General features: G+C 42.3%; 3 protein-coding genes across 8 annotated transcripts in view; 1 reads left to right on the plus strand and 2 right to left on the minus strand.

The window, feature by feature from the left end:
* Positions 1–18,016, plus strand: part of ANKRD45 (ankyrin repeat domain 45) — a 44,724-nt gene that overhangs the window by 10,390 nt on the left and 16,318 nt on the right. For all 6 annotated transcript variants that reach the window (XR_008305767.1, XR_008305768.1, XM_053243987.1 and 3 more), the window contains exons 4-5: positions 7,564–7,658; positions 12,941–13,079. Coding sequence is in view for 4 of the 6 variants with exons in the window: in XM_053243987.1 (XP_053099962.1) it covers positions 7,564–7,658; positions 12,941–13,079 (234 nt within the window). In the remaining 2 variants the exon portion in view is untranslated. The remainder of the gene's footprint in view (positions 1–7,563; positions 7,659–12,940; positions 13,080–18,016) is intronic.
* Positions 1,108–4,905, minus strand: LOC128322547 (uncharacterized). The gene is made up of 2 exons (XM_053243989.1): positions 4,399–4,905; positions 1,108–1,871 (listed from the first exon to the last, which is right to left on the minus strand). Exons 1-2 carry the CDS (start codon positions 4,711–4,713, stop codon positions 1,569–1,571), a joined length of 618 nt encoding a protein of 205 aa, XP_053099964.1. The 5' UTR covers positions 4,714–4,905; the 3' UTR covers positions 1,108–1,568.
* Positions 15,115–18,016, minus strand: part of PRDX6 (peroxiredoxin 6) — a 33,132-nt gene continuing 30,230 nt past the window's right edge. The window contains exons 4-5 of the mRNA XM_053243988.1: positions 17,228–17,374; positions 15,115–15,959 (exon numbers count right to left, since the gene is read on the minus strand). Coding sequence (XP_053099963.1) covers positions 15,828–15,959; positions 17,228–17,374 — 279 coding nt within the window. The 3' untranslated portion in view covers positions 15,115–15,827. The remainder of the gene's footprint in view (positions 15,960–17,227; positions 17,375–18,016) is intronic.

Here is an 18,016-nt window from a genome sequence, read left to right on the forward strand (position 1 = left end):
CTGTATGTGTGACCCGGAGCAGCATGTAGTGCAGTAGGTTGAAGGTGCAGATGCTGCTTGGAGGAAAGGGAGGAGGAGGAGGCATTTTAGGTTCTGCTTAGCTGTAGGGTAAAGGTAACGTGTACCATCAAGTCGATTTTGACTCTTGGCACCCACATAGCTGTGTGGTTTTCTTTCGTAGAATACAGGAGGGGTTTACCATTGCCTCCTCCTGTGCAGTATGAGATTATGCCTTTCAGCATCTTCCTATATCGCTGCTGCATGATATAGTACCAGCGGGGATTCGAACTGCCAACTTTCTGCTTGTTAGTCAGGCATTTCCCCGCTGTGCCTCTTAAGGTGGTAGGGATGGGCAAACTTGGTCCTCCAATTGTTGTTGGACTACAACTCTCATCATCCCCAGCCACAATAAATTGTTTGCCCACCCCTGCTGTAGGGGAAGCCTTCCTGTTTTCATTCAATTTGTGGAGTTGCTGTTGGAGATGGAGTTCCAGTGCATCGACCTTTTGCACCAACTATCTAATGACCACTAGGGGCATTGGGAGTAGAGGTAGTTAGTGAGGGTCTCCTTACCTGTCCCTGCTTGCTTGCCTCTACTCTATGCCCCCTGCCTTGACTCCTCAGGTACTTCCTGTAGTGAGTCAGTCCTCTTCCTTTCCTCCTAGAGAGAAGATGGAAACATCTCTCTCTCCCCCTACCTATCCATTATGTAGCTGATAAATAGGATAGGTCTTTCCTATCTCAAATATACTTCACCAATAAATCAATTTAGTTTAGACTCTATAGTGATCTCCATGTGTGATACTTAAATAGCTGCAACAACTAAACTCTGCACTCTGTAACTGGAGTGGTAGCTTCCTTGGTGCTTTCCTAAATAATCATAAACCCAAACAGTTGTAGCCCACATCAGCCATCAAACCACACTGACCTCAGCCACTGGATTCCTTGCCACCCTCTACTTCTTTGGGGATCACTTGTTATTGTTGTTATCCCTCACTTTCAGACTCATTGACCTTCCTTTTATCCCTATTGTTCCTGAACAGTAGCCACTTCAAGACAGTGGGAACAAGAAAGGTTGGATCGGAAATATAGTGATAAGGATTGGTGTTGCTAAAACAGCACTTGATATTTATTTATTTATTGTTAAATTTATATACCGCCTTTCATTAAAACAATCACGAGGCGGTTCACATAGGAAAAGTTAAAACAAGACTATAAAAATCACACAATTAAATATTATGCTAAAATATAAAAAGAGATCTAATTAAAAATTTAAAAAAATACATGGGAGAAGAGAGTCTTCCACTTAAAAACTGTTTTCTTTTTTAGTAATCTTGTATAAGTGAAGGGGCTTAACAGCTGGGTCATATGGAAGAATCACAGGTTTGTCCAACAAATATAGTCTTTAATTCTTTGCATTCTAAACGCAAATCACTTTGGCTAGACTTAAACAAAGTTTAATGGCCCTTCTTTTGTGCATCTCACCTTCATAAGATGCTTCAAAGAATCCGTATGAGGCATGGTGAGTGACCATTTCAGGCTTTTGTCATTTATGTTGAAAGGAAGAGCTAGATATCGCAAGGAACAAGTTTTTGTTTCATTTTCATTTTCATGCATACGGTATCTTCAGTGGAGCTTTCGTTTTGAGAACAAATTGCAAAGAGCTGTTCATCCTCATCAATTTCATCAGCTTTTTTCTTGCTTAATTCTAACATCTTTTTTTTGTATCTGAGCTCTTTTTTGTGACGGTGGGCAACATGCTTCACATACTTCATCATTTTGGATGTGTTCGCCACCAACCTGTATAGCATCTTCTGTGTGTATTGTGCATCTGAAGCAATCGAAACTGCAGGTGTTGGGACCTGACAGGACTAAGAAAAATGGCAAAATAAGATTAATATTTTCTATTAAGCATAATAAAAAATTAAATAGGGTTGCTATCTTTTTTTACTGGCCCTGCTGCTCTGTGTTTAACTGGAGCATAACAATCAAAAGTTATGTGAGGGAAGCTTTCTTCCATTACTTTATCTTTTTATGTCAGGCTGCTCTTAAAAGCACCCAAGCAGGGCCAATAGAAAGCTTGGTAACCAGATTTTGAAACTGGGTCCTTCCCAACTGACCTAGGTGCCTGACTTCCTTACACACACTTGCCCTATATTCACTCATGAACTTTTGGACAACAGTATCTCATTCATCAGAAATATCTCATTCCCTTTGTCTATGAATTATGTATGCTTTTGATTTATTATAAAGCCATACACTAATCTCTTGAACAGCATCTCATTCTGATGACTGATGCTTTTAGTAGCTGAGTCTACTGATTCCCACTTTCCTTACATTTGCCTCCTGATCCTTAATTTAATCCATTAGGAACATAAGAAGCTTTCTTATACTGAGTCAGACCATTGGTCCATCTAGCTCAGTATTGTCTACACCAGGAGTTCCCAACCTGTGGCACACCGGATATTGCTGAACTACAAATCACACCATTCCCAGCTACGATGAACTGAATTATGGGAGTTATAGCTTAGCAACTTTTGAATTACCACAGGTTGGAACTCCTGGTTTACACTGACAGGCAGCAGCTCCCCAAGGTTTCAGGCAGCAGGCTCTTCCAGCCCTACCTGGAGATGCCAGAGATTGAACCTGGGACCTTCTGCATGCAAAGCATGCTCTACCACTGAACTGCAGCTCCATCCCCTAAATGGAATATCTTGCAGCACACAGTGCTCACATATAGTCACCCATCCAACCATCCAAATATAAACCAAGACAAAACTTGCCTAGCAAAGAGCAGTTCATGCTCACTACCAGTGGACCAGTTTAATCCCACTCCTTGATTCTTGTTCAAGTACCCACAAGTCATATCTGGACTCAGCTTTGTCGTTGATATTACCTCAGAAGTTCTCCATCCCCTGTCTATCTGTTGCCACGCCCCCTAACCCCAACCTCTGGTCTAGAATGTTCTATTGCAGGGTTTCTTAACCTTGGGCCCCCAGATGTTGTTGGACTACAACTCCCAGAATCCCCAGACATGGCCTTTGTGGCTGGGGATTCTGGGAGTTGTAGTCCAACAACATCTGGGGGCCCACAGTTAAGAAACCCTGTTCTATTGGATTTGACTCTCTGGCCTAAGCATAACATCTGCTGCTTTCCCCCTTTGTCACCACACTTGTTTGCAAATTGGTCCCTTGTCTTCTACAGTGTCTTTTGTCTTAGTGCCCAATAGCTGATCTGAGTGGTGTTGATCTTTATTATATATCCACTCATTGCTTTAAAATGGGAAGGTATTCCTTCATCATTGCCTATTTACCAGAATGGCAGCCTCTTTTGAAAGTCTCCATAGGCTGAGACCTGAGCCTGTTTGTGATTGTGTGTACATGTTTTGTTCAAAAAACCAAATTAGGCACAAATTTAGTTAGTGTGTTGGATTATGTTTCGTTCATTATTTATTTGTGCCAAGCTCATTTACACTACAGAATGAACCTGTATAATAATAATTGTATTATTCCAGAGAGCCATGGGAATTATAGTTCTGTGAAGGCCAACTAAGGATATCTAACAGAATTCTCAATACTTCAACCAAACTACAATTGCCAGGATAATTTTGGGGAAACCATTGGGATAAAACCAATAGGAGTTTGTAGTGTAGTTATGCTGTATGTTATCCTGGTTATTATTTGTTACTCAGAAAGCAACCCATGAGAGAACAGCACTAGTGTCTCTGTTTCTGAGGTTAAGCTTGCACCTCAAATCTATTTATAGATTTTGAAAAATCTTTTTCCCCAGTCAGATCATGACCCATAATGAGGTAGCATGGAAAGTAAACAAAGATTTTAAAAGTTCTTCCCCCTCTCTTTTTAGAATAGGAAACTGATGGTAGACTGATTCCTCAGAGTTGGAAAGACAGCTGGATTCTCTATGGACCTGTGGTCGGTTTTTAATGTTTTATGTTTAGAGTGGAAGGCTGAGTTTGGGGTAGGAAATGGAAGTTAGGAACCAGACAGTGGTCTAACTGGGAGTTGTTAGACCATTCTCTTCTTAATTACACAACTGGTACAGGTTGAGTATCCCTTATCCAAACTGCTTAGGACCAGAAGTGTTCCGGATTTTGGACTCTTCCAGATTTTGGAATATTTGCATACTGTAATGAAATATCTTGGGCATGGGATCCAAGTCTAAACATGAAAGGTTACTGTATGCTGTATTTTATTTTTTTAAAGTTTTATTTAAAGTCTCTAGCGCCAAAGCAAGCGAGTGAGCTGAGGCGTTTTGTTTTGTTACGAGGCGCTCAGCCACAACAAGTTGGTGCTATGGGCGCACACTGTGGTGGTTTCTGGATTTTGGAGCATTTCAGATGTCCGGATTAGGGATACTCAACCTGTATTTCAATCTTACCTTTGTGTCTTTTGTCCATTTCACTTTTGGTAACAGGTAGTGTATAGTTAAACCTGCAACCATAAAGAGTGCCACTTTGCAACAAGCATATAAAATTTCTAGGCCCCCTTTGGATAGTTTCAGGCCAGCAAAGTAGTGGCATATTTGACACACTGAGTTATGAAGGCAGTTACATTGCTCTTCAGTCTTCAGTTGCTCCAGATCCTGTGGTGTCACTTCCCAGACAGTTGTTGTCCAAGCCGGTCGTCCACAAAAACCAAAAACATCTTGTAATAAGACAAACCATAAGAGATAAGCCAGGCCATGAGGAAACATTGTGTTGAATTTTCAGCGAGAAATGTCTCCCACTAATTGATGTTCATTGTATGAGAATTATAGCAAGTGGCCCTTAAAGTTCATATTGATTGTCACAAACACATTGTAATCAAATGACTCCTTCCATCATTACCAAGCTCCCAGTTTGAGTGCTGGAGAGACCTGAATGAATGCAGGCAACTTCATGACCTGATCAACCAAAGAAAGATTCTTTGATGTCATAAATGGGGCTCAAAACTTTTATAAGAAAGCTTCTATGATGTCATTAAGATCTCAAGGCTTTCTTCAGCAAACAATATGGAATGTACCTGCGCTACACAAAAGACGGAGAATTTCTAAAATTGGGAATACATATCTGCATTTAAAAATACACTTTACACTTGTCAGATGCGATAATTTGTGAAAGAGAATTCCCGCCTCCCATAGTTCACGCATGAATTATGCATTTTCGGGGGAAGGGGTACCATGCTATACTGTTTGTATGAGCCTCAGGTTAGGTATGACAAATTCCAGGTTAAATTTAAAACAACAAATGCTATAACTCTTGTGGTAACATTGATACTTTTGAAAAAGTGATGGCATTTAAAATGTTCAAATATTTATGTCATATGTAGAAGTATGTGTGCTGATGTATATTTAAGCCTTCAATACTTATGAATAAGACATCTCCCGATTCATATAATGAAAGAGCATAGTCTATAATGAACATTTATGGAAAATTTTGTTACATTTTGAAGAATCTCAGTATACTTCATTTTGAAACAAATTAAGGATGCCTGGTAATGAATATTACAGAAAATTGAAATCTGTTTTGAATGTAAAAACTGTATGTAATATGAAGAACTATAGAATCACTCCTGTGTGATAGAGTTTTAATTTTTTAAGTATGAACTAATAGTCAGTTGCATGCTTTAATCTCTTCTCAGGGTCAAACTAGATGGGGCCTTAATCAAATTATTGATCCTTGTGGTGGTGTTTTTAGCAATAGCAATAGCAATAGCACTTACATTTATATACCGCTTTATAGCCGGAGCTCTCTAAGCGGTTTACAATGATTTAGCATATTGCCCCCAACATTCTGGGTACTCATTTTACCGACCTCGGAAGGATGGAAGGCTGAGTCTTGTAACCAAGCTGAGTCTTGTAACCTGAGTCTTGTAACCTTGTAACCTGATCGAACTTGTAACCTTCTGGTTACAGGGCGGCAGTTTTACCACTGCGCCACCAGGGGCTCATTAGTTTAAAAACTTATAGTTTTTAAACTATAAGTAGCAGCTGCTGGGGAGACAGACAACAGTAAGAGAGGAGAGTTTTGAAACCCATGCTGCAGTCCTGATTAAAAAATATCCCTCCCCACAGCTGCTTTTTAGCTTAGGAGGAAAGCTGCTGTTGCAACCAAACTTATATGAATATTGTGCCTCTTTCTAGTCTCAACATCCTCCCTTTTAACAAATATCTACGTAGCATAGAACTGGGGGTGGGGAGTGTTGATTCTCTCTCTCTCTCTCTCTCTCTCTCTCTCTCTCACACACACACACACAAACACACACACCGTTTTGTTTTAAGAGAGAACTAAAAAATATGTTCCAGCTTAATATACACTGATGTACCTTTGGGATGGAAAATACCCAAATCAAGTCTGAGGTAGCAGAAGTGGGGGGAAATTAGAAAATTTAACCAAAGTTGTTTTCCTGTAGACAGACATGGCTCCTTTTCCAGTTTGGTTGTGGACATGAGGTGTATGTACCTGTATCTAAAAGCCAAACTAAATGATATGCCTATTGCATGATTGAGGCCTGTGTGCTCTTTAAAAAAAATGTGAATAGCATGGCATGGAGTCCCCCAATCCAAGCGAGAACTGTTGCAAAAGAAGTGAGGACTATTCTTCCCTCCCTCCCTGGTTGCTTTTTATCCCAAAAGAAAAGCTCAAACTGATATTCATGAAATAGGATATAATGTTTCTGGGAATGAGAAATCAATGGAGGAAGTCTTGTACCTGTTCAGTAGTGGAGTATAGAGTGCTTTTGCTGTATGGGTTGAAGAGACTTTATTGGATCAACTTTTGTTGGTATAAGAGAAATGATTACACATTCAACATTGTTGGCAAACAGAAAATATTGCTATCTATTTTTGCTCCCCCTACCACTGTACTTTTAGTAGCTTTTAGACCGAATGGGGCAATTTCAACAAGCCATTTTCAAAACAAACTCACATCTCTTTTTAAAGAATATAGCAGACCACTACACACAAGTAGTATAGCTTCCAAAGGACAATTTCTAGTAGAAAACCTGACCCATAAAGGCTTCCCCCAAATGTCCAATGTTTCTCACTGTCAAATGCTGACTAACCTTAAATCTTCTTCACTTTTAACAAGCAGACCTGGTGTGTCATGTGGACATGTTGCAACGCCTTTGAATAAAGTACAGTTGATCAGGAAATGAGGATGTAATGCTGGCACAGGGAGCCTAGTGTATACCAGCACTTATGAGAGCATTCTCTATGATACTGTTGACTCTGATGAGGATCAGGTCATTGGATGCCAAAAAGCAACATGCTCAGTTCAGACATCATGCTACACCATGTATACTGTCCAGCCATATAGTGAGAATTTTATTGTGTATCTACTTTCCTATATGTTCTACTTCAAACAGGAGTATGCTAAAATATGATGCTCCAGACAGCTTCCTGTATTTGTAAACATGGGCTCTATTATATGGCCAGTGGGTCATGTGACACTATTATATGGCCAGTGGGTCATGTGACACTATAATACTTGTGCATACAGGCAGAATTATACTTATGGTAATCCTTTCCTACATCTTAAACCCCCACCCTTCCTTTTTTTCTCAGAAGCAAAAAAGAACTTAAGAATGTTGATCAGCCAAATCCATGCAACAATTACAGATCCTGAGAAGGTTCAGGGAAGGCTTAATAAAGAAGATAAGGTATAATGCAGAATTAATGACAGTATTTATTCCTTCTGGGCACATAAGTGAATTTAGCTAGTACTATGGTAAAAATTAGTATCCGATGGCTGTTTAATATGATGTTTAATGTGTATAATGCCAAGGAATATTTCTTTTGGGACCATCAAGATCTCTTCAAGTTGCCAGTCACAGTCTGTATGTTGGGCTAGTTTCTTTTCAGCATTGGATTAGGGACTACTTTGCAAAGAATGTTTGAGACTGACTTTTAATGAATGGCTTTTCTTGCACTAACAAAGGAAATAGGCCAATATTTCTCAGTTATTGCGAGTGGGTCATAAATATAAATATTTATTTAGCTGTAACAACCCCTTTACAGTGTGATAATACTTAGCATTCAAACAGTGGCTGACATTCTCTGCAGCCAAATAGCAGAGGAAGCCTTGCTGAGAACCAAAGAGACTGGAAACTTGTTGCATTTCTTCCTTTGTATGTAGCCCAGCAGCAGCAGAGGGAGGAGGAGCTGTTTTTGCTGCTCTCCTCCCTCATAAAGGAGTATTCACTTGCAGGAATATGTCCCCGACTGTCATTGGACAAAAATCAGTTCCCCCCTCCCTTCCCTCCCTACAGAAAGGGGGAGAAGCGCTAGTTACCAACCTCTGTGTTTGTAGGGCTTCTTCCATTGTTGTAGCACTGCAGGGAACATCAGATAGTGCTCTGAATATTCAAACCACTTCACATTAATTTTTGACACTTCACAACACATCTGTAAGGTAGGCCAACATGATCACCATATTCCATGTGGGAGAGCTGAGGCTCAGGTTAGATATCACACCACACAATGGCCAGGTTCTGATGTACAGGATAACTGCAGTTATAGCTGGCAGAATTGTAACTACAGTACGTACAAATGTGTGAAACTGTGGTTACAGGCTGAAAGCTAACTCCGTTTTGCCTTGCCAAACTCCAATTGGAATCTTTGGTTTTCTCTAAGTTTTGCTGCCGACAACTGTGGTTTTGATGCCAAAGTGTTATGTCCAACTGCTGACTCAAGTTATAACCATGGTTTTGTGCCCATTTCCAAACTTCAATCATAGACGAGGCAGCACAGACCTGCAAGAGGACATGTCTGCTCCATGCTTTTGGCATTTCTCACTGGAAGCCTCTCAGAAAACCAGCAACACCCCTCATGTCAGCCATGCATCTATGGAGTTGCCAGACTACAGGGACACTGCCACACCCCATTCCAGACTGGCCAGCCTGTCAAGCTGCACAGCCACTCGGGGGCACCCCCGATTCCCACTCCATCCCTTGCTTCCTGCACCTGGCAAGCGGTAGGGCAAGGGCACGGGATGACAGGATGGGCACTCAGTGCTTTGCTCCCCAAGAAGGGAGCAACAGTCATGTATGTTCACCATTTTTATTTTGTTTTTTATTCTAACATATTTATATCCCACCCTAAACTTACGTCTCTGGGTGGCTCACAATAAAATAAAAATTACAACAAAATAAAAAGGCTAAAACCAAATTAATTTAAAATTTTAAACAATGTTAAAAACTATCAAAACAATGAGGAGATTCTCATGATTGGGCAAAAGCGGGCTAAGGGAGCCTAGCCCACCTTTGCCCAATTGTCTGCTGCCACGGGAGCCATGCGGCAGCCGGCAGTCATGTGGGCAGCCAATCCGGCCACCCAGGGCTGTCCAGAGCTAAGCCCACTCTCCCCGCAAACTCTTTTAAGGCGAGTCTCACTGATCGTGAGACTCGCCTCAATATTTAATTAAAGGCCTGGGTGAATAAATCTGTCTTGATTTACTTTATAAAAGTTGTCAGAGATAGGAGGCTCTTATTTCAGCAGGGAGCGTATTCCAGAACATCGGGGCAGCAATGGAGATGGCCCGACTCTGAGTAGCCACCAGATGAGCCAGTGGCAGCTGCAGATGAACCTCCCCTGATTATCTCAATGGGAGGTGCGGTTCATAGCAATGAAAACGTTCTTTTAAATAACCAGGGCCTAAGCTGTTTAGGAATTTATAGGTTATAACCAGCACCTTGCACCATTGGCAGCCAGTGTAGTTCTTTCAATACTGGAGTGATATAGTCTCTCTGCGATTACCCAGAGACCAACCTGGCTACAGCATTTGGATCAACTGCAGTTTCCAGACTATGTACAAAGGCAACCCCACATAGAGCGAATAACAGTAGTCAAGTCTGTAGATTACTAGCAGATGTACCACCATTCTGACGTAATTTATCTCAAGAAACAGATGCAGTTGGCATATCAGTCAAAGCACATAGAAAGCACCTCTGGCCACTAGGGATGTGCACGAACTGGTTTGCAGGCCATATTAGAGGCCTGCGAACCGGTTCGCTGGTCTGGCGGTCTGACGCTGGGTGTGTGTGTGTGTGTTGCTTTAAGGAGGGGGTTGTAGTTATCCCTCTCGCCGCTTTTCCCCCTCCGGCGCTCCGTTTTCAAGCAAAATCTTCGGGGTGGCAACGTTCCTCCCTGCTGCCCCTGCCCTCTTGTTGCCTGCTAAAAGTGGAAGTAACTTCCGCACATGCGCCCGCCTCTGCATGCATGTCATGCACATCACGCATGCACATCCCTACTGGCCACCACCTCAACCTGGGACACCAGGGAGGTGTGTGGGTCCAGAAGCCAGATGTTGGTTTGTCTATGACACTGGGGAAATCACAGGAGTCCCCATCCACAGAACATCACCCTGATCAGAGTAAAAGATCAGATCAAGCATGTGACCAGCAACATGCTTTGGTCCCAAGACCACTTGGAATAGGCCCATAGGGCTACTATGAATGCCTGAGTAGCCCTGGACAAATTGGTCCTGAAGTGGTCATTGAAGTCCCCTACCACCACAAGCCTGGGGGACTCCAATGTCAAGCCCGAGATCAAGTCTGTCAGCTCAGTTAGGGACTCTGTTGGGCAGCGGGGCGATCAGTACACCAACAGAAGTCCCAATCTATCCCTGGCACAGATCACAACCACTCCATATCCCCGCCCTCTCTCCTCCCCTGCTCCTCAACAGAGTACCCTGGAAGGAGAAGCTAGGACCGGACTGGGCCACCAGCCTCCCCCAACCAAGTCTCTGTGATACATACCAGGTCAGCCCCTTCATCCCGAATCAAATTATGGATGGTTTCTGATTTATTCTGGACTGACCTGGCATTACAGAGGAGCAAGGTGAGGTTCTGTGGGTGGTTGGCACTGCTCCTCAAGGTCAGAGAGCTGGCAGGACAGCCATAAGGGGAAACAGCTATTAAATTTCTGATTTCCCTTCCCTTGTAATGGCCTATTGACCTGCCATTACTTCTATTCCCCACCAGCACTGGAATAGCTGCCCTGCCCCCAAAGCACAAATACTCCAAGCACAAGCACTCCAAGTGGCAGCACAAGCAGGGCACCCCATCACGGCGCCAGGAGGGGAGCAAATGACTGGGCGGGGGAGCACAAAAGGCAGACCCAAGCAGGGAAGCTAGAGTGGCCAAGTTCTATTTTTTACACAGAAAGAGTGGGGAAAGGGGGCTCAGCCCCTTCCCCAAGTGGGGATATTTGCTCCCTAAGTCTTGCTCATGAGAAGAACCATCTGTGGGCACCAATGCAAAGTTTACCAGATGGTACTCTAGTTGCACGAGATGGTCCTTTCTATGGGTGCTGCACAGTGCCCCATTATCTCACAGACCACTCTCTCATGAGAGTGGCAGACTAAGCGGAGCGAGGGAGGATGCTCAATGCAGGAAAGCTGCGTGAACAGGCACTTGGGCAAGTGCTGTCCTGGCCATGGCGACTGCCACCAAACCACTGTCAAACTCTGTGCCCTGCCAGCCTGCATGCCCATATGTGGGTGTGTGCTACTGCCTGTGGCCCTGAAGGGCAAACCCATCGTCCCCGGGCAGCTAGAAAATGGGGCTCTCCTCTTCTGGGAATTCCTGCACTGGGAGATCTGCACATGGTGCCACATTGGACCAGTCCCGGGAATTTTGAATGGGTGTAAGGGTCCATGGTGCAGCTCCGTCTGCACTGTCCATGCACATGCTTTGGTTGGGGTGTGTGTGTGTGTGTGAGAGCACTAGTGGCTTTGAAAGGCAGCCCCCCAGCAGGAATTCCAGAACAGCTTAGCTCTATTCTTTTCACAGAAAAGCTGGGGAAGCAGACCCCAGCCCCTTTCCCTTTCCGGGGTTTGTGCCCCACCCCAGGTGTACACATGATCAAGGCCAGTCACCAGGGTCAGTCTTGAGTCAGCTGAGATCCTTCTTCAAGGATACAGCCACCCAACCCAGGGCTCACTGGCCAGGCATGAGAGTGAAAGGCCATGGGGACATACTCAGACAACTCATGAGGACCATTGCGGGGTGGGGGGCAGGGAGAGACTAAAAAACTATTCTATATTTGTAGAGAATAGAACAGACAACAAAGTAGAGAGCACAACTGTATTGGGAAATGGATTTCAGTACAGCCTGTAATCTTCAGGCTGTTGCTGGGACTCCCAACTCTAGCAGGAAAGCAGACCTGTCTTGTAACCATCTCGGCTAAAATCCTCTGGAATTAAAAGGAAAGGCAAGTCCTGTCAGCAACTTTGTTTCTAGGCAATAACTGGAGAGATATGTTGCTAGGCAGACTAGGGAAGGTTTTGAGCGGTCACCACTGAGATGCACTTGCAGCTCAGAATAGCTTTGTCTTGTGGCCACTATTGCCTAGGGTCTCTGCAAGCAGCAGCCTTCAGAGGAGGCGGCAAAGAAACAACCTACAGTTTATTCCATGGGTGGGTTTGGACATAACACAGAACTAAGGTTAGGCTTAACTTAGCTACACAAGTCAACTTCAAACTTAGGGTTCAGATCTTGATTAGATTGGCATGGATTCTGAAGATAAAATCTAAGTGACACAAAATAAACTGAAGTTCCACCTCACTGAGTTGATTTTTCTTCCCTTTCTCATGCTACCATGGGTCCCCTAGATAGTCAGAACCTTTATGACTGCAATGTATTTTCAAGAAGCAGGATGAATGAGACCTGGCTCAGTGAAAGCACAGCTCACAGCTGGCATGCTTTGCTCACTTGGTTTTATGATGTAAGCTGCCTTGAGAGCCCTAGTGAGCATAAAGGCAAGTTGTTTTTTAAACAAGAAAGAATCTTAAATGTAGAGATTCCCTTGCTGTCAGACTACACAGGAGTTAGTATGGATTGCTTTCTCTACATTTTGGGTGGGTAAGCCAATGATCATTCAGTGAATGGAGAGCTTACTTGCTCACCCTGGTGGACTTCCTCCCACTTTGTTCTCTGTGTAGAATACCTCTCTCAAGGCCTGCCAGGCCAAGTCGGACTGGCTTGAAAACAATAAGGAACCTACCATGCAAGACTTCCTGGATCAGAAGCAGCAGCTGGAAGACATAATGCTTCCCATCTTCACAAAGCTGGCTACACCCCGTGAGTACAATCAAGTTAAGTTTGATAACTTTTAATGTGATCTCCTCCCCGAGATACACCAAGAAACTGTCAAGGTAATGACAATCAATATGCAAATATGATCAATTTTGCATGGAGCCCACATACAAAGATATGTAATATTTTAATATTATCTGTAACATATGGTCTTCAAAACTTTTTAAAACAAATGTATGGTATTAGGGCAACAGGATATTTTTGTTGTCTTTTAAAAAAGTTAACTCTAAGGTTATCTGGTTAGTTTGTCTGAACTGAAGGAATATACAACGTATTCCAATAATAAAACATTCTTTGGAGATGTAAGAGAACACTCCATGTTGGGCATAAGAGTTCTCTATCATGCCCTAAATATAGAAATATTTAAAATATTTCTATACCACCCAAAACTTGCATCTCTATCTATATATCCATGGATTTCCATCCAACAGATAACTTTGTATTCTATCAAAATGAAATTGCTGAAGCAACAAGAGAGTTTTTAATCTTTTTGGATGCAACCAAACACAACATGGGCTTATGATAGATTTCTTTGCATACACAAACACACACCCCTTGTACACAGCCTGCAAAATTTCTGCAAATTTATGTAACTGATTTATTTCAGCAAAACACCCCCCACAAAAAAACTCCACACAACTTTCCCCCTCCTATACCTCAAAAGCATGCTCTAAGTTTTCCTGAAAGACATAAAAGGTGTAGCCCAACACATACTATACAGTTCTATAAAGCGATTTCTTCTTCCTGCTGCCACTCCTCCATACAGTATGGAAGAATAAAGCATGTAACACCTAGTTTATAGCCAACCTTGCCTTTTAGAGCCTGTTTGCAGTTTTTCTCCTCGATTTAAGCAAGAACCATTTCAAGATTCATTATATTCTGCAAGAGGCATTTAAAAAAATAGTCCTAAGGCTGACACTAGGGTTTTAATGGCTTTTCCATGTTATAGTTATAAGCCCTGTCAAAGTAGGCAGTAACAGACTCCCACCTAAAATTACTAGATGTTAACAGACTCAGAGTAGCTTCCAACACGGTTACCATCTCTCCCAATAACCTTCTTATGAAATATTTCTATTGTAGAACAGTCATATGTAACATTCCAGTAGCTAAACTCTTTAATGTGGAGAAGGAGCTTCTGGCAGTATCAATCTGTCCTCTCCTCAACTGAAAGATACAGGTGCCTATATATAACCCCTGCTAACTTGGCAAAGAGGCACCTTTTTAACGTAGTGATTCTCTTTATTTAGCAGGGGGAGAGTAACTGGCCCTATCCACCTCCAGCACAGGACCTCCAGTGACTGCTGCTGGTGTCTGTCTTATGTTTCTTTTTAGATTGTGAGCCCTTTGGGGACAGGGAGACATCTTATTTATTTATTGTTTCTCTGTGTAAACTGCCCTGAGCCATTTTTGGAAGGGCGGTATAGAAATCAAATAAATAAATAATTTTTTTCATTTCAAGGTTAACTGGGCAGAGGGAAGACGTTTTGTGCCATGAAAGTGGTGCAAGGCTCCTCCCCAGTGCTGATGCTAGGATCAGACCCTCCTTCTGTTCCCTTAAATAAATCTAAAAGGTCAGAACATACAATCCTGGATCTGTTGCATCATGGCTGTTTTGGCCCTAACAGGCAATGCCAAGAATAATAAGGAATATAAAATTTCCTCTCCAAAGGGTTGATAAGTTCTTAGTGAACAGGTGTGTAAAGTTATGTTGCTCTCTGCAGTTGTGGAAAGGTAAATAAACACTAGCAGAAAGACGACCTTAGGGAGTGCAATTTTGTAATTATGTGAAGGAGTAGTATTTGTTTTGAAATATTCTGTATTCTACGGAAGCCTCTGCAGTGCAGTCAGATTGCTTCCATTCAGTATTTTTGATACATTACTGTAATGGCACAGAGAGCAGGTACTGCAATAGTATGGCATTCCCCACCTTGTAAAGCTACTCTTGCCAACATCCAATTGTATCCTGCATACAAGTTGTGCTACCGTTTAACACTGAATGAACAGCAGATAACCCTGCACATCATAGAGGGTAGTTTTATTTGCTGAACAAAGGAGCCAAAACAAACAGAGTTACAAGATCAGTTGAAAATGCACCCCCACCTCACACAATAAAGCAGTATGTCTAGTGTCCCCAATACAGCATAGGCAGAATTTCCACATTGTGCTTTTGATTAGTGCAGTAGATTAATTTACTTGAAATAAAGGCACATGACTGCTGAAACATATCAGTTCACATTTATTTCTGGGGGAGATTATGCCCAAGAAATCTTTTATCAAGTGATCCTTGCAGCCTTTAGATGATATGGCATGGTTCCTCGAACCAGAGGCTTATTTTGAGATTTTCTACCTCTGCTCAATTATGAGCATTTGGCAGCATAAGGAATTGTTTCCCTACTTATTTAACAAGAGATAATCATTTAACAAGTGCACACATGTGGCTGGAGAATATACAATTATTCGTTTAAAGTAAATCAATCATTCCAAGATGAGCAGCATTGAAGACTTCGCTCTAAGCAGAGATCCAGGACAGCCAATTGCATGGCTGAACAGAACCACCCTATACTATGGCTGACTAAAACTAAGCCAGACCAAGGACACTCAGCCACTATGTGTGGAGAATGGCTTAGCTATTCTGATTTTAGCTCCTCAAAACATGTCCACACATGACAGAAACAGCTTGTTCTACAAAGCCCCTTGATCAGCTTTCTGGTTTGCTCAATCTCTCTGCAGTTGCTACTGAGGCTGAGGAGTATAACGAAGGTATTGCTTGCCCGATGGGAGTTCTTTGGTGCGAACTCCTCCTGGAAACAGTGTTTTGGCCTCTGCATCCGATAGGCTTGGGATTACCATGACCTGGTCACCAGGCTCAAAAGAAAAGAAGGGGGGGGGGGAGATTTAGTCAGAATCAAGTAGCACATTAGAACAGTTGCAGACTCACACAACTTTGACCTTCCTATTCCCATCTGTCAGTGGAATCTTCAGTCCATAAATGCATATTGCTTTTTTAAAAAAAACCACTATTATCCCCCAGAGCACAACCTTTCATTTAAGCTGAATTACAATGGAAGCCTCTACAGTTATAAAATCCTATACAGTGGTCCCTCGACTTACAAACTACTCGACATAAGTATTTTTCGAGTTACAAACGGCAGTTTTAGATCCGGTTTTAGATGCGGTTTTTTCGACTTACAAATTTTTAGATGGGGTTTCCTCGACTTACAAATTTTTAGATGGGGTTTCCTCGACTTACAAATTTTTAGATGGGGTTTCCTTGACTTGCCTGCCTGTTTACTGCCTGTTTATTCTTGAAAAGAAATGTTCCTGTGCAGTTTGCAAGCCTTACTGGGGGTCTGGGTCTTTTTTCTAGGCTCCGGAATGCATTAATCCGTTCCCAATGCATTCCTATGGGAAACCGCTTTTCGACTTACGAATTTTTCGACTTACAAATATGCATTCGGAACGGATTAATTTCGTAAGTAGAGGGACCACTGTATGCTGCATATAGATGTATAGTCTATATTACACGTGCAAGAGCCAGACTTGGCTAGGTAACCAGAAATTCTCTCTCGCATACCTCTCCTTCCCACCAGTAATATTGGACAAGTTCAATAATTCATTTCTATTTTGTACAAGCACAAGTACAGCCCAGAATTAGGAACTGGCCAAATATGACCAAATTGTGCATCTGCACTGTTTATTTTGATTTTACTTTCCAAAATGTTATAAAGCTATATTCTGGGGTAGTGACAAGGATGGTGGAACAAGAGCCACACAAGGAACGTTATTATGCAGGGTACAGAAGACCTATGTCTGCCCCTTAGAGGTTATATCTGAAAGGCCTGTTTGATTTCGGAGTTTTCAGAGACACATCTGCATGCTTCAGCAACCATGAGGGTGGTAATCCTCCTTCAGCAATGGGCTCTCAGGAGTTGAATGACTGCACAGAAGTCACTAGACTGCTGGAGTACCTCCCTGCTTTCCCTGAGTTAGTTTGATTTGTTTTGTAGCCCTTCCTTCTCTACCCAGAAAGCAGAGGCTGCATTTCGAGACAACCACAATATTTAGGAACATACTATCCTTTGACAATTTCTGTCTTATTTGAGCAAACCATAGAAGTAAGTATAGATAACTACCTTCCAGTCAACAGGGGTAGCAACCTTCTTAGCAGCTGTTAGCTGCAAGGAATCAATTACTCTTAGAATCTCATCAAAGTTTCTGCCAGTAGTTGCTGGGTAGAGGATAGAGAGTTTGAGTTTCTTGTCTGGGCCAAAAACAAACACCTAAAAAACAAAGTCACAGAATGAGAGCCTGAAAAGTCATGTCACACAAACCACTTATTTGAAATGATAGTTCTCAGTCTCTTTAGCATAGCACTTTCTGTAGGGCAAAGAACAAATACATTTGGGGCATTACTTTTTAATAGGAAGGAGTAATTTGATAGAAACTGCTGTATTCAGACTTCTGGTGTGCAGTTGTGTGGCCACCATCCTTGTCTTCTAACTTGGTAAGGTGGCAACAAGGTACTTTTACCTGTTGGCATCAGAAACATCTCAAATAATTTTAAATATCCCTGAAAGAAGTCAGCTGCTCCTCAAAAAGGACACCCAACCAGAACAATCCTGTAGACATTCTTCCTGTGTAAGCCTATGTATATTTTCCAGTCATTTCAGTGCGGCTTGTGCAGGAGATGTCCTGGCAGATACTGCCTCTTGTTCAGAGTACTCACACAACACAGGACAGCAAGACTAGCGAATCATAGACAGTTATTTTGCTACAATTGCCTTGCAACTATAACCACTGATGGGATCATGTCAGAATAAAGAGTAAGGGACTATTTATTTATTTGAAATGCCGCCCATTCCGAAGACTCTGGGTGGTGTACAAAAGCATGCAAAACAAGACAGCATTAAAATTACATTCTA

The sequence above is a fragment of the Hemicordylus capensis genome, chromosome 4 (genome assembly GCF_027244095.1).
Source record: "Hemicordylus capensis ecotype Gifberg chromosome 4, rHemCap1.1.pri, whole genome shotgun sequence".
Classification (NCBI taxonomy): domain Eukaryota; kingdom Metazoa; phylum Chordata; class Lepidosauria; order Squamata; family Cordylidae; genus Hemicordylus; species Hemicordylus capensis.